The sequence below is a fragment of the Podarcis melisellensis genome (assembly GCF_964234715.1).
Source record: "Podarcis melisellensis genome assembly, chromosome: 6".
NCBI lineage: Eukaryota > Metazoa > Chordata > Lepidosauria > Squamata > Lacertidae > Podarcis > Podarcis melisellensis.
Genome location: NC_138538.1, coordinates 60141764 through 60163982, shown reverse-complemented (window position 1 = coordinate 60163982; position 22219 = coordinate 60141764). Strand labels below are relative to the sequence as shown.

Genomic DNA, 22219 nt, shown 5'->3' with positions numbered 1-22219 from the left:
GACTACTGATCTTTCCTTGCTTGGCCCATCATTCCTTCTTGGTGGTTGGCATCCATGTGGATCATAGTAAAAGTTGAAAAGGGAGGATATATTAGGAAGGGGGGGGCACCATGTTGTTCAAGCAGAAGTGATTTCCTCCATACTTTAGGACACCATTGAACCCCAAAGGGGATATAAAGCTGTAAGGGATTTATAAGACTCTGAAAAGTTCATGTGTAGGAGTACACTATAAGAAGGTCATACCTATGACAAAATATACCATGCACTGGCAAAATGCTATATGAGGAGTGTAGGGTTTTAAAGAGATAATTCATTGCAAAGACAAGGAAGAAAGAGGATCACTTCCAGGATCGTCACAAGAAAGTATGATGACATTTGTCCTATTGGATGCAAGTTGTGTGGTTTTAACTCTTTGTTTCTCTCCCTCTTGCAACACTGTCAACTCTAGGGCAGGATTCTATTTGCTGAGCTTTTTAAAGCAAATAGATGCATGTTGAACAGAAGGAGAAACTTTTAACCTTCTAACCAAAACAGTTTCGCTTTGGATTGAAATGTTCCTCACCCGTACTTAAGAGAAAATACCACCAAAGAAGAGTGCAAAGGGCATAAGTCCTTTTTTTTTTTAATGGCCAGTACCAATATGAGTCCCCAGAAGAACACTGTTCTTAATATAGGGATCACACAGCTTGGCTTCGCAAATACATTTAAATCCCCCTCTTAAGCTACTAATAACACTTAATGAAAGTTTTATGAGAAAAGTACATTTTAAAGTAAATTTTCATATCCATTTTTATTTGAAAAAGCACGTTGAGGAGCAAATGTATTCATGCCAGAATGAGGTAATTTAGGAGAGCCACAAAAAAGGAGGAAAAAGAAGTATTTCAGCAGCCGCCTGCAGAAATAATAAAGAGAACATTGATTAAGCCAGATGACCAATGGGGATGAAATTCCGGCGCTTAATTCAGCATGAAGGTCTTCCTTTGAAACAGAAAGAATGCCCTATCTGCTCACTTCAGCTTGCTGCAGTGTATGGAATGCAGAAAGATAATGTGGCTCTGTAGTCCACCATTCTGTGTAGCACAAGAAAAATGCGAAATCTATTGGGTTTGATTTGAAGGTATGTCTGCTACTGACAACAGAAGGTTCCTTCCTCTGACAGAGGGAGATTCTGTCTGGAGAATATGAGCCATTGGAAGCAACCCATTGAGAATGGAGTGTCGTGGTGAGTCAGGGAAGTCGTGGCTCAGTGGAATATGGAATATGGCAAGCGTTGGCAAACTTGGCCCTCCAGATGTTTTGGGACTACAACTCCCAACATCCCTGACCACTGGTCCTGTTAGCTAGGGATGATGGAAGTTGTAGTCCCAAAACATCTGGAAGGCAAAGTTTGCCTATGCCTTGAATATAGTATATGCCAAACCATTGGTGGAGGATCTGTAGCAAGTGACCCAGTGATGTTTTGTGTTTGGGAGTTTGTGAAAAGCCAAATGGTAAAACGTAGATGCGTCATGTCAAAATGGGCAAAGATATATTGAGAAATAATGCATTCTGACTCTTGTTTTCCTTTGCTGTTTGCAGGCTACTTCTCTTACATGATTTCTCTCTGCATTTTTTATGTTTCAGAAGTGTAAGAAAGCAGGCAGAAAAGATGCAATAATGTGCATCGTTGGCCTCACACAACACACTGCTACATTGCTCCAATAGTTTATAACTGATGCCCAAGACACTTTGGTATATCTTCATTATTGTATGATGCAGTATTCATTATGTAATATTCATTTATTTTTTTACAGAAACCTTCTGTATGTCTATCCTCAAAGCCTTAACTTTGCCAACCGTCAAGGATCTGCTCGGAACATCACTGTAAAAGTCCAATTTATGTTTGGAGAGGATCCAAGTAACGCAATGCCGGTATGCGGTGTCTGTGTGTGTGTTTGCTTTTGACTTTGGTGCCTCAATTGTTTTTCATGTGTTGGATGTGTGCTACATGTGGTGTTCTGTGGATCTAGCCTGAGTAGTCTGCTTTGGACTCAGTGTTGCTTCCTATCCTTTCTGCAAGCCCAACAGAAATATAGCATAGTTTATATTAAATTTAAATATTTATGACATGTTATTTTATGACATGTTGTTTCCTCTAATTTATTTACTAATTGAATAAATTTATACCCCACTTTTTTAGAAGTCTTCTCTACAAACTGGCTTCCACAGCATCTAAGATTGTTTTACACACATTAGAATATACAAATAAAATATAAGAATTGGAGAAACATGTGCTCCATGCATTTCAAATGAGAAAAGCAGCATTAAAATCCAAGGACCCACAGCACAAAATCCTCAAGACAATGTTACCCACTAACAGCTGGTGAGGAAAGAGCTGTCTTCAAAGGTCTTTTATACATTGTAAAGGACCCTCAACTGGACAGTCTCACAATTGAGTGGCCATTGCTGAGAAAACTCCTTTATGGATAGCCACAATCATGAGCCCCTAAGCAAGCCTAATCTAACCTTTCAAACTTCATGGTGCATTTGGGCTTGTGCTTATGTAGTTCTTGCCATTTCTTTTCTACGATGCTCATACAACCAACATTGCTTAATGTGCAGCGGAGAAATGGAATCACCTCTCTCATGAAATTGTAGCAACCAGCATTCCAGCCGAATCACCTCCTGCCCGATTTCCATTTGTAATCATTGTTTAAACTGATGTGCATCATAATTATATAAAATGTAATTTTACCAGTAGAGGTTCTGGTGTTCATTTTGCCTTGGCAAAATTGACCGACATTTCACTGATGTTGGTAAAGGCTCTTGGCTCTTAGCCTAACTTCTAGAACTCAAAAGCAATGTTAAATTGTCTTGTTTTATTTCCTTTTGCAGGTAATATTTGGAAAATCCAGCTGTGCTGAATTTTCAAAAGAAGCATATACAGCTGTTGTGTATCATAACAGGTAAAATGCAAAAGACGTCACATGGCACTATGTGCATAATGCAATTAAAATTGGAAGCAAGACAGTAGTGGTTACAACAGTGTACCAATAGCTAGGTGTATGGTGCTTTTGATTATAAGTATAAAGCAAAACAGTGACGAAGGCCTTGTTGATTCTCCAGTCCTCTTTGTCTCTGGACAATGTAATGTGTGATACGTACATATATTTGACCCGTGCCATATGGAGATGCCATTTTTTGATAATGGTTTTATCACTATGTGTATTGATCCTATGATCGGCAGCTGGTGCAAAACATGGCATTTAGACTTCTTTAAGAATCCTATGGGGAGCATGGCATGTCAAGTACATGAACACTGCAGCAGCCTTTATGTAGGATTTTTTTCTCAGGTGCTCTCCGTTTCATGAAACCAACCACCACCATGGCACTAATGCTTTCGCTGTGTTGTTTGTAAGCATACGCTATGACTAAATACAGAAACACTACCCATTAGGATGGTGTATATATATAAACTTTAAAAATATTAGTACTGTACTATCATGCACAATATATTTTGGATGAAGAATGTGACATTTTTGTTTCATTGAAATTTACGCTTTTGAATGCCAAATTCAAAAAGTCCTGGCAACAGATAACCTTGCAATATGGTCTGTCTTTCAAAAGGCACTGAGCTTGCTTGTTTGTTTATTTATTGAATCAGATATTCAGTACATCTAAAAATAAAATCCTGCAATTGGTAGACATTCCATTCATAAATGGAACTTGACCCAATACTCAGTTTATTTGGGTTTAAAGTTTATTTAGTTTGTGAGGAATATTTTTTTCTTGTAATTACGTCTGGAATTTTTGTCTTCCTCTTCAAGCTATTAATAGTGGAATATATTGGATGGAGCCCAATGAAGGGTAAAAGTGGTTTAGGACTGAGGCCAAAGTGCCCAAATCCTATTAAGGTTAAAGTGTCCAAATCTCATTTATATGTTATTTGGCTTTTTCAGGGATTTGTCATTCTTTTGACTTTTAAATCACATGCAGCTTGATCCTGGTGGCATGCCAAGTATTCTAGCAAAACACTTAGAAAAAGGGTCAATAAATTTTGGCTGGTTTAGGTAGCCAGGGTTTGAGCAGCCAGCAAAAATTGGAGGCTCCCAGGACCCTGTCCCTCCCCACTGGGAGGAGGGGAGGGCTTCAAAGGTGCTCATCTGCACAATGTGAGACTGGCTCGGCTCCAATAAGAGTTTGGGTTCATCTATTTTGCACTGCATTTCTGAACATTTACACTGTCTCCAAAGTGGTGTTCATCACATACAAGGTCAGCTCTCTTCCTTGAGCTCGTAGCTGATGCTGTTGGGGAGCAGGGCAAGGAATTTTCCAGAGTGCTGTGATATGTTTTGAAGGTGCTCAAAGCACTTCTGATCTTCGCTGAGTCATGAGTACATTTATCTTCCTGTAAAGTACCGTAGTGGTTTACCGTTTCTCAGGCTTGTCTCCCTGTCTGTAACTTGCTAAGAGAGAACAAACAGGCCATTAAATATTAAAAGAATAGCATTCTTGTATCATTAAACCAAGATTTGATCATGCAAATTTGCCCCTTACCTTAGAAATGCTAAATTCACCTGAAGGTCTTATAGAATTTGGTTTTCTGGAATTAGGGAACTAAGCGGAAATTATAAATTCTTCTTTTTTTCTTTATGCTTCTCACATCAGAAGATTCTATTTAAATGCAGAAGAGCAGCAGGCAGTTAAGCATGGATGTATTCTAGGCTTCAAAAGCTTTATACTTACAGATGAATTTTTTTATCTCAAAACAGATCTCCTGATTTTCACGAAGAAATCAAGATTAAACTCCCTGCTACTTTAACTGACCACCACCACCTGCTTTTCACTTTTTATCATGTCAGTTGCCAACAAAAACAAAATACTCCTCTGGAGACGCCTGTTGGATACACGGTAAAAGCACACAGAGAAACAAACCATTTATCCCACAAATCTCTCTCCCTTTTACTCCCCACTCCTTTCATTTTTCATCTGGGAGCAGGAAGGAAGGAGGAGAGCCACATAATTTTTTTTTATTTTGTTTGGTTCAGGTTATTTCTGTATTCTAGTAATTTCTGACTCTTTGATGTCACTGAGAGCTCAGTGTTGTGTGGCTAGGTTGAAAGTGACCACCCACTGTGGTACTCAGAATTGGGAACAAGAACAGAGACAAGCTGGCAGTGGACAGAAAGATATATTCTTGTGGACTGCAAATAATACAATTTGGGTTTATTCTGAGTTTTGTTCTATAAAAATGAACCTTTGTGTTCCCACTTTAGTTTGAAGCGTTCCTTTCATGCTTTCCATTTTTTAGTCTTATATTTCCCTCTGCCTCTTCCTTTTAGAGCAGCGGTAGGGAACCTGTTTCGAACCAAGGGCCACGTTACCTCATGGCCAGCCTTCTGGGGGGGTGCATGCATGGGGCAGGTGGGGCCAGGGCCAAATGTTTCTGGAGCAACAGATGTTTCTTGCCTTTGTCCAGTAGACTCCATTCCAGCCCAGCAAAAATCAGAGCACCACACAGGCATTATCACCATTCAGAGACTAATATGAGCAAGGCAAAGGCACTTAAGAAGGATGCAGGGCAGGGCCAGTGAGGGGCACTGCCTGGGGAAAGGGGGCGTGGCCTGGGGAGAACCTGGAGGCCTCTGGGATTGTGGCCTGCAACCCTGTTTTGGAGTAAGAATTGGAGCATATACCACTCAACACAAAGTCCATGCACTCTTGAACCCAAATCCTTGTGATTCTGATAGTTTGTTGTTCTTGTCCTGTACCTTCAGATAAGTTTTATTATTATTACGTTGGGTGAGTTGGACATACCCTGTGTACAAATGAGATATTTTGCCTTCTTCCCCCCCTTAACAGTGGATACCAATGCTTCAGAATGGACGTTTGAAAACCGGTCAGTTCCTTCTCCCTGTTTCGCTAGAGAAACCACCTCAGGCATACTCTGTGCTCTCTCCAGAGGTCAGTAGTTCCTTGCGCTAATGACAATTTAAGCAGTAGGCATCTGAAATATTCTGACTCCTTACTTAGACAGCAAGCTTTAAAAGATGTTCATATCTTCCATGTCTAATATTGAATGGAGTGCCTGCTTTTGCTAGACCTATCTGTAATTGATATTTCTGCTTTGTAATCAGACTCCTGAATGCTTTTATTATTTGCTTCCTCCCCACCCTCAGGTGCCGCTGCCTGGAATGAAGTGGGTAGATAACCATAAGGGAGTTTTTAATGTAGAAATAGTTGCTGTGTCATCTATTCATACACAGGTATGTATTCATAGCAGTCCCTACCTGAGAAAGGCTTGAATCCAATCTAGATATAATTTCTCCTATCTCTCTCACTTACAGAGAAATGTATTTTTTGTTTAGACAAAGGATATAATTCGCTTTTGAAGTAACATGACTTAGTATATTTTGTTGGGACTTTTGTCTATACAGGACCCTTACCTTGACAAGTTCTTTGCCCTTGTTCATGCCCTGGATGAACACATGTTCCCTGTGCGGATAGGCGACATGAGAATTATGGAAAACAACTTGGAGAATGAACTGAAGAGCAGCATTTCGGCACTGAATTCCTCTCAGCTGGAGCCTGTGGTGCGATTTCTCCATCTCTTGCTTGACAAACTGATCCTCTTGGTTGTACGACCTCCTATCATTGCTGGCCAAATAGGTATTTTATTTATGCTTGGGTTTTTGAAGACATGATAGACCTTTGAGCGAACCCACCCTACTGTATTAATTCATCCACACTTTAAACTGCCATAATTACATGTTGACGTTTTGTTCTTCATGGACATGTTCAAGGATGTTTTCATTGTTCACCTGTAACATTTGGGGCCATCATTGATTGGAAGTCTCGATGAATGGAATTAGGAGATGTTTGGAGTTCACCATGTGTGTGTTTCTGTGTTACTCTCAATAGAGTACGCCAGAGCTGGCTTGACGTTCAGTGCCTTTTCCTTTGTACTGTAGTGCGGATAATTGAAATTACTATGAAGTCATCCCAGGGACAACAGTGTATTATATTTGGCCAGTTATGATACATGTAACACTTCCCCATCCATCTCAATACCTTTTCATATGTATCACATATGTATGCTTGTTAGCTGTGGTAGAGGATTGAAATGGAAGGGAGCTAAACATTTTGACTGCGACAGTTAGTGATTTCCAGTTGGTGTCCTTTGATCAGTGGGGGTGTCCATTAATGGACGAGGAGGAGAGGCGATTTCTTTCCTTTTGCCACTCCTAGCACCTTAAAATAATTCAGCTTCAGGCAGTTGAGAGATCTTCCAGAACAGGGTGGAAGGTGGAATGGGGGGAAGTGTAGGGGGAAGGAAGAAATGGCAAAAAAAATCTCTCTTTCTATTCCGTTAGCAAACACCTCTGCTGCATCTAAAACCTTTTTGTGACCACAGTGCACCAATTTGGATTCCAATCTTTCTGATTGGCATGCTGCCTGAACCATTTCTTACCCAATTCCTTGATGGAACTTATAATTTATGCTATACAGTATAAACTATTCAGCATCCTAGAAAGACTTAATAATTCAAGTGCTTGCTCAACCCCACTAAGGGTTAAATTTCAAAATACTTAAGCTCCTCTGGAAATGTTTTTCATGAGAAATGAATGTGGGCTTAGCTTAAAAAAAAAAAAGCTGTTGTGATAGTGAGGTTACCTATATTGATAAATGTTGAACTGCTTGATTTATTTATTTTTAGTAAATCTGGGTCAAGCGTCTTTTGAAGCCATGGCCTCTATTGTAAACAGACTCCACAAAAACCTTGAAGGAAACCAAGACCAGCATGGCAGAAACAACCTCCTCACCTCATATATTTATTACGTTTTTCGCTTGCCAAACACCTCTCCCAATTCCCCATCTTCAGGTAGGTTCTCTTTTTGGGAGGTAAAGGTTGGAACTGCTGGACATGCTTTTCCAGGTGTTAGTTGTCTTGGGGTTTGTCAGAGACTGAGCCTAGTTTTTGCAAGAGAACATGTGAGTTAGTTAACACACAACCATCGCTTCGATGCACCAGAGTCCCTAATGCTTCCCAGTTTCTACCTCCACATGGTTGCTCCCCATCTCCTGTCCACCCATGCTGAGTGGTCCCACAACCTCAAGGAACATATTTCTATGGGATACAAGCAGCTTCAGCTGGAATGGGGGGTGTCAAAAGATCTCCCTTCCCTTGTGGTTTGTTGAATCAAGGCTCATCTGTTCAGGCTCTTTTCCTCACCACTGAGTAAGTGCAGGCATCTTGATGAAGGCACTGCATGAATTCCAGACCAGCTGGGGCTTCCAGTGCCTCCTTTGAAAGCTTCAAAGGCAATCATTTTCAGAGACCGATGGGAAGTGAAGGCAACACAAAGGATGACTTGAACCCAAAGGATCTGCCAACAGTGCCATTGAGGAAGCTGTGGAAGTGACTGGTACTTGAAGTGGAACTAGTGTTGGTTTGGTATACGATATTCCACCTCATGCCACCTTGTTGAGTTATATTGTGCTTCATTGTTTTAGGTTCAGGTGGCTTGGGAGGATCAGTCCATTACGCCACCATGGCTCGTTCTGCTGTCAGACCAGCAAGCCTAAACTTGAATCGCTCCAGGAGCCTTAGCAACAGCAACCCAGATATCTCTGGCACTCCAACCTCGCCTGATGATGAAGTCCGATCAATCATCGGGAGTAAGGTAGGATTGCACTTAGCTGATGATGATAGCCCAATATTTTTAATTCCTAAACCCTATTCAGGTAGTTATCCGCCCTAAATTGGATGCAGCTTGTACTTTAAAATGTGCCCCAATGTCCTTGCTTGTTCAGGAAGGCAGCGCTCAAAGGGTGTTTGCAGTCGTTAGCAGGTTACTTTTCAAGGTGCTCTACCTGTACAAGGACAAAGGCAACGAAAGAGCAGACTCTTTTATTGTGAAGTTCTGACCTTTACTTTTTCCTTTCGGTCCAAATTATTTTATGAGCCACTTTAAAAGCGTTTTACACCCAGTTACATGAAAAATCAATCGAAGGCACTTTATTTTTTTAAGTCATCGCCCCGTTTGTATAAAAGGGCAAGATGGAAATGGAAGCACCAAGGAATTTAATAATTTTTGAATGATTAAAAAAAAACCATTTCACCCCAAAAAGTGACACGTGTTGTTCTTATTAAACATTAAAGGCTTTGACTGGGAGAGCTCAGAATATTTAAGTATCCATTTGATGGTCTTGCTAATTAAACCACCTTGACCTTTTTGTGAAATGCCTGAGGGAGTGATGTGCACATGGAATTTACCTTGGATATGATAAGTTTTATGTGAGCTGCCTGGCCTTGAGTAATTTGGCAATAAAAATGGATAGAAGCTTTCTTACAGAAACATATTCTGCTTTTTAATAAGCTGGAAGGAGTAATGCGACAGCCTGGCAGAGATATTGTAAAACTCTGGGCACATCAAAATCAGTGGAAACCCTCAATTTTGCTTTGGAAGTGTCATGATTTCTTTCCCCGACCAAAACCTGATTTGGGGCTTTTTGCTATGCTTCTGAAATCCTGTTTTGCTTTAGAAAAAAAATATAGATTGGGTCCAAATTATGGATTGGATTATTCCAGTTCCTGCCCTACACCCAGGGGGTGAGGGAGTGTGAGGTGGGAGCTGGGGGAGCGGAAGGAGGAATACAATACAAGGACATGATTGGCACTCAGACTGGCCAATGGATTTTTAAAAGGCAGGTGGAACACCAACCAACCACAAACTGCTTCTTACAGAAATTTTGATTGCAGGACTGTTCTTGCCCCAGCTTGTTGAACTTTATTTACTGCGAGTTTCTAAACTCCTAAGAGTGCTTTCATATTGCTCCATGGTTTATAAATTTTGACTCTGAGACCTGGATTGTTTATTCATTATTTATCTGCCAATGTTTGGTTCAGGGACCTTTGCTCCAAGTATAAAATGCCAACAGGATGGCTGTAGCAATTTACTGGAGACTAGGAAACTTTTGAAACAGCAATTTGGGTGCATCTGTGTGCAGATATCAATTTTTGTGTGCCCAGAAATGTATGTGGACAGGTTTCATTAGTCTGAGCTGGTGAAGAGAGGCCTGATGAGGCTACTTTCTTTGAAGTAATAAGATAAAATCCTTGTTACACCAACCGCTCAATAGTCTCAGTGGAGAGGTTATGTTAAAGTAATATGTTTGAACATTGAATATGTAAGTTTATGTCTAAAGTCAATGGCTAGAACAAACACCATTAGATGTACTGCTGGATAAATGTTTAATGGTTCTTGTATTTGTTTAAAAACCCACAAAAATGGTTTCTTTAAGATGTAATCAATGACCCAAATTCAGGCAAAATTAGCTGCTCTTAAATCTCATTGAAATTTATAAGACAAGTTTAACTGCAACTCATTTATAAGTTCCACTAATTTCAGTGTGACTGACTTTATTTGGATCTGGGCCTATCGTTACAGCATCATACACATATTTATGAGAGTGTTTTTCTTATATATTTTTAAAAATTAATAAAAAATAGGGAAATTTGATAAGATGCCCTTTATTGAAGACATCCATCTTTTAAGCATGTGAGCGCGTGTGTGATGAGGAAATGAGAGAAATAACCCGTTGGACTAAAACGTAGTTAGTTTTAACAGTACTAATTGTATGGAATACACTCTGGGTTTCTTTGAAGGAATTGATTTTCTCTGTGTTTTCCTGTACTGTGTGGCATGCGACATGTAACATTTCTTTCCTTTCCCTGCTGCTTTCTGTTATATGCCCAGGGCTTAGACCGCTCCAATTCCTGGGTAAACACTGGTGCTCCAAAAGCTGCCCCATGGGGATCCAACCCCAGTCCAAGTGCAGAGACTACACAGGTGGTGTCTACATTAGAGCTTTCTTCTTGCCTTGGCTAATATTACCTTATAGAACATCTTATCCTCCCAAGTTTACACTGTGGTCTCCTTGACTTGCCTTTTATCTATTTTGAAGAGTTCCATGTCCTCATTCCTCACCCCCACCACCGCCACACTGCATGAAAAACCACCCACTTGCCACCACTGTTTGTCCTCGCTTTGTGTTTCAGTTGTTTCTGGGTTTGTGAAATGATGATGCTATATAATTTAATTTCCTTCCCCCTTTCTTTATAATCTACCTCTACAAAAGTTCTCAATGTTAGGTGACACATATTCCTAATGGAAACATGTACAAAGTATCCCCTCGCCCAAATATAAGTTGTTGTTGTTGTTTTGGTAACATGCCACTTTTCCTTTTTACCATTTTCATAATGCATTTTTCTTCCTCATCCATCCCTCCTCCTTTTGTCATGTGAATAGGTGACTGCAATTAAAACCACATTGTTGTATATGTTAGATCTTAATCTCAGCTAATAACATTTGGATACTGTGGGGTGAGATACCTTTGTTGCAAAGTATGAAATATTTGGAGTCTTGACACTATAACCTTATAGGTCTTGACACTATAACCTTAGCTGCTTGCTTCTTAACACTGCATGATTATTGATTTATTGGCTATTTGTAGCAACATATGAATGGGTTGAAGTCAGTTGAACATACCTCTCAGCTTTATCTACAAAAGCAAAACAACATTTTTTCCAAACCCAAACAAATCTGATAGAAATGAACATTGTTCTAGTCAAAAAGCCATCAAAATTAAAACCAGATTTAAGAATCAAAAAGTCACGTTTAGTGCAATAACCATTGGTATTGGATTATACTTTAGAGGTAAGAACCCCACATTTGTTTAAGCTGGAAGGAATGGCGCTGATATCTTAAAGTATACTGTTTTCTTAATATACATGTCAACAGAATATAATGCTGCTACACACCAGTTTCATGCTTTGCAACAATACATATCTTTATGCAAAAACTTTGCACTTGCTTTTAAAGAAGCCTGAGCCCTAAACCCTGCAGATGTTTCGCTAAACGAATTGCATTTGAGACTTTGTAAGCTATGGCTTATGAAGTCAGGGTCAAGCTCCTCTACTCTCCCCTCTCCTTCTCATGCTGCATGACAGCTTTGGTGTAAAGATCCTGGTTTTTGTATCAAAACCGAGGAACAGTGTCTTAATGTCGGTTAACAAACAAGGAAAATAAGCTGGGATTAGATCACATCCTGACTTAGTTCCTGATTTGTTAATGAACATTAAGCCAGAATTCCACAGTGTGGAATGGTTTCCATGCCCAAATTGGATGGAGGTGGAAGGGAAGGGTGCTTGGCCCCTGCACTCATTCCCAGCTTCATAAATCTTGTCTTATGATTCCTCAAATGATTGTCCGGACTGGGCCTTTATTTGACGAGATGCACAAAAGAATTTGATACCTGGATGTTTCTGTTTACTTTGTTGATGTGCGTAGCCCCCGAACTGCAAATGTCACCCGCAACCAACTTTAATGTGCTGTCATTCATTCATTCATTTCCCACTCTGTAGGCTACAGACCGAAGTTGTAATCGTATGTCTTCGCACACAGAGACGTCAAGTTTCTTACAAACATTAACAGGACGGTTGCCAACTAAAAAGGTAGATTTTAGTGAAGACAATTTAAACATTGTATGGAAGGCAGGGAAGTGTTAAGTCATTATAAACCATTAAAGCCATCACACTTTAGTGGGTTCCCTGCCTTTGTGTCTTGATTTTGAGAGCGCTGAGTCAGCTTAGAGCCAAGGTTGCTCAGTTAAAAACCAGGGCTTCAGGCTGTCATAAAATGTTTCAGAAGTTTTACTTATGGTTTCAAAAGAGTTCCCCTCTCCAATTTTAAACAATTTTATCAATAATTGTACAAAGATTTAAGCAGATGCACAAGAAATGTGGTCTCTGCAGTGGCTCCCACTGGCCATTTTCTGTCTTGGTTTTTCACAAGTTTTGGAGCGAATAAATAAGAGCCAGAAAAAACTCCTGCCATCTTTTCCATCATCCTTCCCATTCATTCTTTACTTCTTCCAAGTGGGGGGAAGAGATAATAGCACTGCTAAACTTTTATCCTGCTAGGAACCTCCCCAAGCAGGTCTTTTCCACCTACTGCAACGGAAGGTAGGGGAGGAACAAACAGGAGCTCCTTCCTGTCAAGTACCTTCCAGGGATGAACTGTTTCCCTCTGCCTCCTATCTTCCTCCGGGAGGCTGTTTGTGCTTCAGAACTGTATCTTACATTTAGTTTCAGCAGCACTCTACCCACATGCCAAAGCATAAATTGCATTTTTTAACACCGCTGAGGGAAGTGTTTGTTCTAATATTGCAGGGGCCTCATGGTTCCATAGAATAACAGAATTGTAGAATTGGAAGGGGACCCTGAGGGTCATCTAGTCCAACTCCCTGCAATGCAGGAATCTCAACTAAATCATACATGTCAAGTGGCCAGTCAACCTCTGCTGTTCTGTCTTATGCCCCTCCGGTAAGATCAAAATGAGAGAGAGGAGCATGTTGTCAGAAGCAACTGTGATAGCATGATTATGTTCACTCTAGCAGTGTCCCTCTCACCTCCCCCAGGCTTAGGAATGAACTACTTCCTTATGAAAGCCTGATTTTTAAAAATGAAACAAAACAACAAAACATCCCTACATAATTAGCTGTCAGTTATGCCCCTTTGTGGTGCCAATATAAGAAAAACAAGAGGGAAGGCAACAATTCACGAACCAGAATAGAGAAGCTCATGATGATTTATTCAGCCTAATGCCTTATGTTTATAATCTTTGCCAGAATCACAGAGCAAATTATAATTTGCTTTGATAAAGTATCATCCTGTGTACCTTAGAGGTTCTCCTTTTCTTGATTCTGTTACGAAAAGGCTAGGCAAAATGTTTAAAACTAAAGCAAGCATTTTGAGGGAAAGAGAGTGATTTTTTTTTTTAAAAAACCCCACTGATAATAAAATTCTGGACCAAGGTGATGTGAAATATTTCTCTCACACAGTACACACTGTGGTCTGATGTTGTTCCCCAAGTATTTCATCAAAGCACATTTACCATTGCTGTTCCCTTCACACTCGTTGTTTTGCTTACTCTCATCCTTCACTGTGACTGTGTTCGGACATAAATGCTTAACCATGATTTAGCTTTATGAGAATGAGCTTGGCCTCCCCCTGGACTCGCCACTTCTCCACTATGCCTGTGAAGAGGAGACTAGAAGCTTCCACTTTTTAGATTAAGTACAGTTTAATACATCATTCAAACCTTAAACTGGTTAATCTTGACTATGGTTAGGGAAAAGAAGCCAACTTCATATTTGTTTCTATCCACCATAGTTAAGACTTAACCACAGTTGTCAGGGAACTGCCATCTAAAGCGCCGGGGGCGCAAAGGCTCACTGAGGTTGAGAGAGGAGTAGCAGCGGAAGAGGGAACCAGTAGAGGGCGAGCAAGAACTCCAAGGGAAAGTGAGTCGGAGGGATGGCTCAGAGACGCTTCCAGCGAAAACAGTGGGGAGGTCTCAGGACCTCCTATAGGGACACCCACACCTCGCCGGAAACTGTCACGCCGAGAGGCCAGACGACGTGTTTCCGTTAAAGAGCTTTTATGTTGGAAACGATTCCGAAAGCGGCCACTTTCGGATTCTACTAGTGATTGACGCAGCCATGCTGGAGGGGCTCCGTCACAGGCAGAGGTTTGAAAACCTGATCAAACTCTGAGGGACTTGCATTTTACGCACAAGCAGCTCATCGTCCCATCACAGCAATCCGAAAGTCACCGAAAGCCAGCTTGTGCAGGGAGAAGCATCATGAGCAACCCAGCCGGAACCGGAGGAGCAGGAGCAGCTGGAGGGGGTCCAAGCCTGGAAGAAAGGTACAGGGCGTTGGAGATCCAGTTGGCGCTGCAAACGGCGAGGCTTGAGGAGAGGAGGGCTCAGGATGCAGAAAAGGGAAAGGAGAAAACCACCCCGCTCGCCAGAAAGGTGCCAGGATTGGTGCAGAAATTCGGGGGGGATCCCAGGAACTATCATGCCTTTAGAACAGAGATGCAATACGCTCTAAACTTGCAGTTTGATGACTTCCCCGACGAGGAATCGCGAGTGGCTTTTGTGATTGGCCATCTCGAATCCGGGGCGAAGGATTGGGTTAGACCCCTGATGGCAGCGAATAATGAGATCCTAAAGGACACGAGGAAGTTTTTTCGTGCCATGGACCTGATGTTTTCCAGCGATATTGAGCAGGGGGTGGTGCGAAGGCAGTTAATGGCTTGCCAGCAAGGAAGCAGATCTGTCCGTGAGTACTGGACTGAGTTTACTATGCTGATTCATAAATTGGGGTGGGACCTATCGGCGGAGCCCATCCAAATGCTTTTCGAAGAGGGGCTTTCTTCAACCGTCAAAGATGAGCTTTCCCGGGGGCCCAGGGCGGAGTCTATGGATCAGTTAACCAAATCTGCGCTGTGCATAGGAGCGCGCCAGGAGGCGAGGGCTTTGGAAAAGCGGGAAGGGAAAGGAGACCGTTGGAGGGAGTTCCGCATTCCAGACATTCCAGAGCCACCTTTCCCGCCGGCAGAGCCGATGGAAGTTGGAACAGCGCGGGCGCGCGCAGTTTCAAATCCCAGTGAAGGGCGGAAGAAGGAGGGAAGGAGCGCCAAGAGATGTTATCTCTGCCAACAGCCAGGGCACTTTGCCAGAGTCTGCCGACAAAGAAAGGAATGGCAAGGGATGGCAGGAGCTGTTGGGGGAAAGGAAGAGGAAGGCAAGGAGCAAGTAAAAGCCAACGCCTGGCTGCCACCGTCGGGGCACAGCAGCCAGGCCAAAGAGCAGTGAAAGTGCCCATGCCGGAACCTCCCAGACCCGCTTTAGTGATAGAGGTGTTACTAGAACTGCCAAACGGACACCCACTAAAGATCAAGGCGCTTTTGGATTCAGGCAGCTCCTGTAATTTCATGAGTAAGGAGTTTGCAGCTGAGCACCAGATACAGACCATCCCTTTAAGTAACCCCTTGCAGGTGACTACGATTGACGGCAGAGAGCTGTTGGGGGGAGAAGTTAGCCAACAGACTGTCCCGATGATAATGAGGGTGGCAAGGCACACCGAACAGATAGCGTTTAATGTGGCCATCCTGGGAGGAGCGCCCATCATTTTGGGGATGAGCTGGCTGGCGCTACACGATCCGCTAGTGGGCTGGCATCAGAGGGTGGTCTCCTTTGGGTCAGCGCATTGCCTAGAACACTGCAAGGAGGGGAAGGTTTCGGGAGGAGACAGAGTCACCCTAGCCGGGATGGAAGTAATGGACAAAGGGAAGGTGCCCCCGCAATACGCAGATCTGAGCAACGTATTCAGCGAAAGGGAAGCAGACAAACTGCCACCGCATAGACCCTTTGACTGTCAAATCAACCTACTCCCTGGGGCCCAACTCCCAGTAGGCAAGCTGTACGCCATGTCAGACAGGGAGATGCAGGAGCTGAGGGAGTTCATTGACAAAAACCTGAAGCGAGGTTTCATCAGAGAGTCCCGAGCGGTGGGGGGCAGCCCAGTGTTTTTTGTGGACAAAAAGAACACAGACAAACCGAGACTGGTGTGTGACTTTAGGGCCCTCAATGCAGTGTCGGAGCCCCTGGCTTTCCCTATGCCCCGAATTGATGACATTTTGACCAGAGTAAGGAAGGGAAAGATTTTTACAAAGCTGGACCTGCGGGGGGCGTACAATCTGATACGCATAAGGAAGGGAGATGAATGGAAGACCACCATGTTTACCCCTTTGGGAGCCTTTGAATACCTCGTTATGCCCTTCGGTCTACAAGGGGGCTCCGCGTGTTTTCAAGCTTTTATAAACCACGTTCTGGGACCTTTGCTCTACAAGAATTGTGTGGCCTTTTTAGACGACGTGTTGGTGTATTCGGAAGATGAGGAACAGCATGTGAGGGACGTTCGAGAAGTGTTGGGCAGGCTGCAAGCCAACCAGCTGTGGGTGAAACTGGAGAAGTGCCAGTTTCATACCAAGGAGGTGGAATTCCTGGGGTACCGCTTGTCAGACAAGGGATTGGCCATGGATCCAGGCAAGGTCCAAGCGGTACTGGAATGGAAGACACCGAAGACCAAGAAGGACGTGCAAAGATTCTTGGGGTTTGGGAACTTTTATCGGAAGTTCATCAAGAACTTTGCCCACTTGACGGCGCCCATCACCGACTGCCTCAGCAGCAAGAAGAAATTTGTTTGGACGGTAGAGGCGGATCGAGCCTTTGAAGAACTGAAAAGGGCTTTCACCTCGGAAGAACAACTTCTGCATGTGGATTTACGAAGACCCATGAGAGTGGAAACCGATGCATCCGACCGGGCGGTAGGGGCGGTCCTTCTTCAACCGGGGAGGAGTGCGTCGGAGTGGAGACCGTGTGCCTTCTTCTCGCGGAAGCTGAATAAATCCGAGAGGAATTACACGGTGTATGACAGGGAACTACTTGCCATTCACGAAGCATTCCGGAGGTGGAGACATTTATTAATTGGGGCACAACACAAGGTGCAAGTGTGCATCGACCACAAGAATTTAGAGTATTGGAGAACAGCTCGAGTGCTCAACCAACGACAAGTGAGATGGGCACAGGAATTCTCCAAATTCAACTTTGAAATTTGTTATGTGCCAGGCCCAGAAAACGTCAGGGCGGACGCGCTCTCACGCAAACCAGAGTATTGGGAAGGGGAGGGGTGATCGAAGAGAGACATGTCATCCCTGAGGACCGCTGGGTGTGTGGGGCGGCGCTGGTGGGGCAACGAGAACTGGTAGAGGAAACGGAAAATGATGAATACGCCCAGGATAAGCTCAGAGGTCTCAGGGGGGAGGGCGAGAGCCCCGGAGGTTTTGAGGAAAGAAATGGGGCATTGTATTACAAAGGGGCACTGTATATACCCGAAGGTGAATTGAGGGGGAGAGTACTCAAGCAGTTGCATGATAGCCCCACGGCGGGACATTTTGGACAACACAAGACCATGTGGTTGGTTACCAGGGAATTTTGGTGGCCTAAGGTGAGGGAAGATGTAAGGGAGTATGTAAGAGGGTGTGACCAATGTCAGCGAGCCAAAGGGGAAAGAAGGGCGCCGGCAGGGTTATTAGAACCATTACCCACACCAGAACGGCCTTGGGAAGCGATATCAATAGATTTTATGACGGATCTGCCAAAGTCCAAGGGGAAAACAGCCATCATGGTAGTAGTAGACCTGTTAACTAAGATGTGCCACTTTGTAGCATGCTCACATGCAGTCACAGCGGAAGAAACAGCGAAGTTGTTTGTAGAACACATCTTTAGGTTGCACGGGGCTCCCTTGAGGGTGATCTCAGATCGCGGCAAACAATTTACTTCCAGGTTCTGGAGGAAGCTCATGAGCTTGCTGCACGTGGAAGTCAATTTTTCAACTGCCTGGCACCCTGAAACCAACGGGCAGGCGGAAAGAGCAAATGGCATTCTTCAACAATATCTGAGGTGTTATGTCAATGACAGAGAGAACGATTGGGTCGAAAAGTTGGCGTTGGCAGAATTTGCCTACAATAATGCGGAGAATGTGTCCACAGGGATGAGTCCCTTTTTGGCTAATTACGGGTGTCACCCCAGGGCATTTCCAGGGGAAGGAGGGGAGAGATGGAGCGTCCCAGCGGCTGAACATTTTGTAGAAGAGATGGAAGCGATCCATCATCAGCTCCAGCTCAACTTAGAAAGGGCTAAGGCACAATATAAGAAGCAGGCAGACAAGAACAGAAGGGAAGGTGAAACCATAAGGGTGGGGGATCAAGTGTGGTTGTCAACCCAAGGGTTGCCGTTCAAAGGGGGTTGTAAGAAATTGAGGCCCAGAAGATTGGGACCCTTTGAGGTCATTCAGCAGGTCAACCCGGTAGCTTTCAAACTCCGATTACCCAACCACATGAAATTGCACCCAGTGTTCCACAGGTTGTTACTGTCACCATACAGGGGGGGACGTGAAGGGGAGTACGTCAGGGGACCAGCCTTGGAAGAGAGGGAACGCCGCAACCATGTAGCGGAAATCCTCGATTCCAGGTGGAAGGGAAATCAGGTGGAGTATTTGGTGGCGTGGGAAGGGGAACCGGAGTCAGAAAACACCTGGGTGAATGCAGAGGAAGTCAATGACGAGGTTTTAACAGAAACGTTCCACCAAAGGTTCCCGAGGAAACCTCAGCCGATAGCAAGGTTTAGGAGGGAGTATTTCGGCACCACCGATGAGGAAGAGGAAATGGAAGGGTTCGCGGAGTCGGAGTTGGAAGAGGGAGTGGACTCCGATGACGAAGATTACCGAGAGAGTAGGAACAGCAACAAGTGGAGGGAAGTGTTCGCGACGTTGGAAGACGAAGGAGGTTCTTTCAGGGGTTTTACCTCCTCACCGCCAGTAGGGGAGGAGACGGGAGGGGGTGAAGGGGGCCCTGGAGGGGAGGTGGATGTCAGGGAACTGCCATCTAAAGCGCCGGGGGCGCAAAGGCTCACTGAGGTTGAGAGAGGAGTAGCAGCGGAAGAGGGAACCAGTAGAGGGCGAGCAAGAACTCCAAGGGAAAGTGAGTCGGAGGGATGGCTCAGAGACGCTTCCAGCGAAAACAGTGGGGAGGTCTCAGGACCTCCTATAGGGACACCCACACCTCGCCGGAAACTGTCACGCCGAGAGGCCAGACGACGTGTTTCCGTTAAAGAGCTTTTATGTTGGAAACGATTCCGAAAGCAGCCACTTTCGGACTCTACTAGTGATTGACGCAGCCATGCTGGAGGGGCTCCGTCACAGGCAGAGGTTTGAAAACCTGATCAAACTCTGAGGGACTTGCATTTTACGCACAAGCAGCTCATCGTCCCATCACAACAGTTCATCCATGTTTGAATGACTCAACAAGCTTTGCTTAATTATAATAATAAAAAAACAGAATCAAAAGCTTCCAGATTCCTCTAGATATCTGCATTGGGGAAGAAGAGAGGGATCATATGAGCTAAGGGAAGCTGGACTTATTCTCTTAAGTCTAATAATGTTTTAGTATTATGTCCACACCAACCCTGTGTGTCCATTGTTACTGTTGTGGGGTTTTTTTTAATGGATTGTGTGTTTGAAAATTATCATGCAACTGATACCGAATGTGAATTTGAATCTGGCTAGCTTTTTCATGAAGAACTGGCCTTACAGTGGGTTGTCTGCAGTGGGAGTGTACGGGAGGCAGCTCTCCAGCAAGCGTGGTTCTTCTTCGAGCTTATGGTAAGAGAACAAGGAAATCTGCTTCATTTTCTCTCTCTTCTGTTTCACCTTAATTCCACTGATTTCCCAGGTGCTTGTGCTAGTGTAACGCTTGAAATGCCCTTGAATAATTCCACTAGGTAGTGTGAATTAGAGATGAGACAGGAGCTTGGAGGAGGGAGGGTGGCAGACGGCTTCTCAAAAACAGTTTTGCAGAGTCTCCTCAGTGATGAGAAGGGGCTCAGAAGAGTGGAGAGAAATGTTTGTGGGGGCATCCCCATTGCGAAGGCAGCTGTGAGAATGCTCCATTACTTGGCCTTCTGTGCTGCAGTCATTTCGTTCAAGGTGCTGGTGGTCAGCATGGTTGGGTGCCGCCAAGGACTCCATTTCAGGAGGGGGCCTATTGCCCAGCCCTGTTATTTACTATCTGCTTATGTTCACTTGTTTCCCCCTGAGTGGGCAGTGCCATGAGCCTTCATCTTCCTTCTGGCCAGTGGTTCAGTGGGCCCAGAGTGAGAGAAGGGGTGAATGGGGAGCAGTGATGGTGGTGGTGAGAAGAAAGACCACTCAGGAAGGAGATACCACTGAAAACCTCTTATTCAAGGGCCCTGCAAAATTTGGATCCAGCACCAGTTTCATTGCTCACTCTTGCATTGTGGCAAGGCAGGGAACAGATCTTCTGGTTGGCTCTGTGGGGCTTTGACCTTACCATGTAGGAAGCTCATCTTATACTTAGTCAGACCTTTGGTCTACCTAGCTCAGTACTGCAAACACTGACTGGCAGCAGTTCTCCAGGATTCCAGACTTGGTACATACCAAACCCTACCTGGGGATACTGGGGATTGAACCTGGGACCTTCTGCATGCAAATCAGATGCTGTACCATTGAGCTTTGGCCCTACTTACTGTGTAATTTTAAGAAGAAATAAAAAGGGAAAGCATAGCTCAGAAGAAGCAGCAGCTTAGGCTGGGAGCAGGCACACACAAAAAAAATAAATTTGAAAGGAGAGGACCGGATGTATTTTGCCCCACTTGAAACACCAGGAAATGTTTAGAGGTGAAAATTCTGCCCCTCACTAAACAGGATGGATCTGTAGCTATTGTTGTGACTGGTTTGTGTTAAAGAAAGGCATCAAATCACAGTGCTATCTATCCATGGCTGATTTTTTTTTTCTCTCCACTCTCTCCCCTTGCAACTGACTGCAACTTATAATATATGTTCCCTCCAGGTAAAAAGTATGGTGCATCATTTGTATTTTGCTGACAAACTCGATGCTCCAAGGAAGAATCGTTTTCCGGAGCGCTTCATGGATGACATAGCTGCTCTGGTCAGCACAATTGCCAGTGATATAGTCTCCCGGTTTCAGAAGGTAATGGAAGAAGTTCAGCAGTGCTCTTGTCAAAATTTTAACCGCTGATACTGAACGATAACTTCCAGATGATGCAAGACAGATTCTTGGATGAGGGTCTTAGCATGAAGCCTCAGTGTTTATCTCTGTTCCTTTCCTTTCATTCCCTTCTGCCCCACCCCAATGTAGGATGCTGAAATGATTGAAAGGCTCAACACTAGCTTAGCCTTCTTCCTAAACGATCTGCTCACTGTTATGGACAGAGGATTTGTCTTCAGCCTTACTAAGGTGTACTACAAACAGGTAAAGTCTCCGGATAAAAACAGGTGGGGATGGGTTGGCGTGAGGTGAAAGCAGAGAATCTTTGGAAACTGCAGCAGGGAAGGGGAAAGGAGGAGAATAGGAGCAGAAGGAAGGTTCATCTGTGAAGCAGAATTCGTAAGTGCATGACTGGTGGAGTGACAGGAGCTTCACTTTCAGTTGTCAATTTGAGGCTGGTTCCATGGCAGTTTCAGGGGAAGCCAGGGCACTGAGCCAGTTTGACATCTGATGGGAGGGCATTCCACAGAGTGGGTGGTGCAACTACCAAAATACCTTCTGTCTGGTTCCCTGTAGTTTCACTTCTCTCAGTGAAGGAACCACCAAAAGGCCCTTGGAGCTGGACCTCAGTGTCTGGGCTGAACGATGCGGGTGGAGATGCTCCTTCAGGTATACTGGGCCAAGGCCGTTTAGGGCTTTAAAAGTCAGCACCAACACTTTGAATTGTGCTCAGAAACA

At 44.0% G+C, this 22219-nt stretch overlaps 1 protein-coding gene across 15 annotated transcripts in view; it reads left to right on the top strand.

Annotated features, from left to right (window-relative positions):
* The window catches only part of DOCK7 (dedicator of cytokinesis 7), a 113362-nt gene that overhangs the window by 58498 nt on the left and 32645 nt on the right, over positions 1-22219 (top strand). For 11 of the 15 annotated variants that reach the window (XM_081915683.1, XM_081915680.1, XM_081915673.1 and 8 more), the window contains exons 15-27: positions 1794-1911; positions 2875-2945; positions 4752-4890; positions 5842-5943; positions 6159-6245; positions 6417-6648; positions 7697-7861; positions 8494-8663; positions 10740-10832; positions 12407-12496; positions 20020-20115; positions 21323-21463; positions 21632-21745. In XM_081915683.1, the coding sequence (XP_081771809.1) occupies positions 1794-1911; positions 2875-2945; positions 4752-4890; positions 5842-5943; positions 6159-6245; positions 6417-6648; positions 7697-7861; positions 8494-8663; positions 10740-10832; positions 12407-12496; positions 20020-20115; positions 21323-21463; positions 21632-21745 (1618 nt within the window). The remainder of the gene's footprint in view (positions 1-1793; positions 1912-2874; positions 2946-4751; positions 4891-5841; positions 5944-6158; positions 6246-6416; positions 6649-7696; positions 7862-8493; positions 8664-10739; positions 10833-12406; positions 12497-20019; positions 20116-21322; positions 21464-21631; positions 21746-22219) is intronic. The other 4 variants (XM_081915675.1, XM_081915674.1, XM_081915676.1 and 1 more) reach the window with 2 other exon arrangements.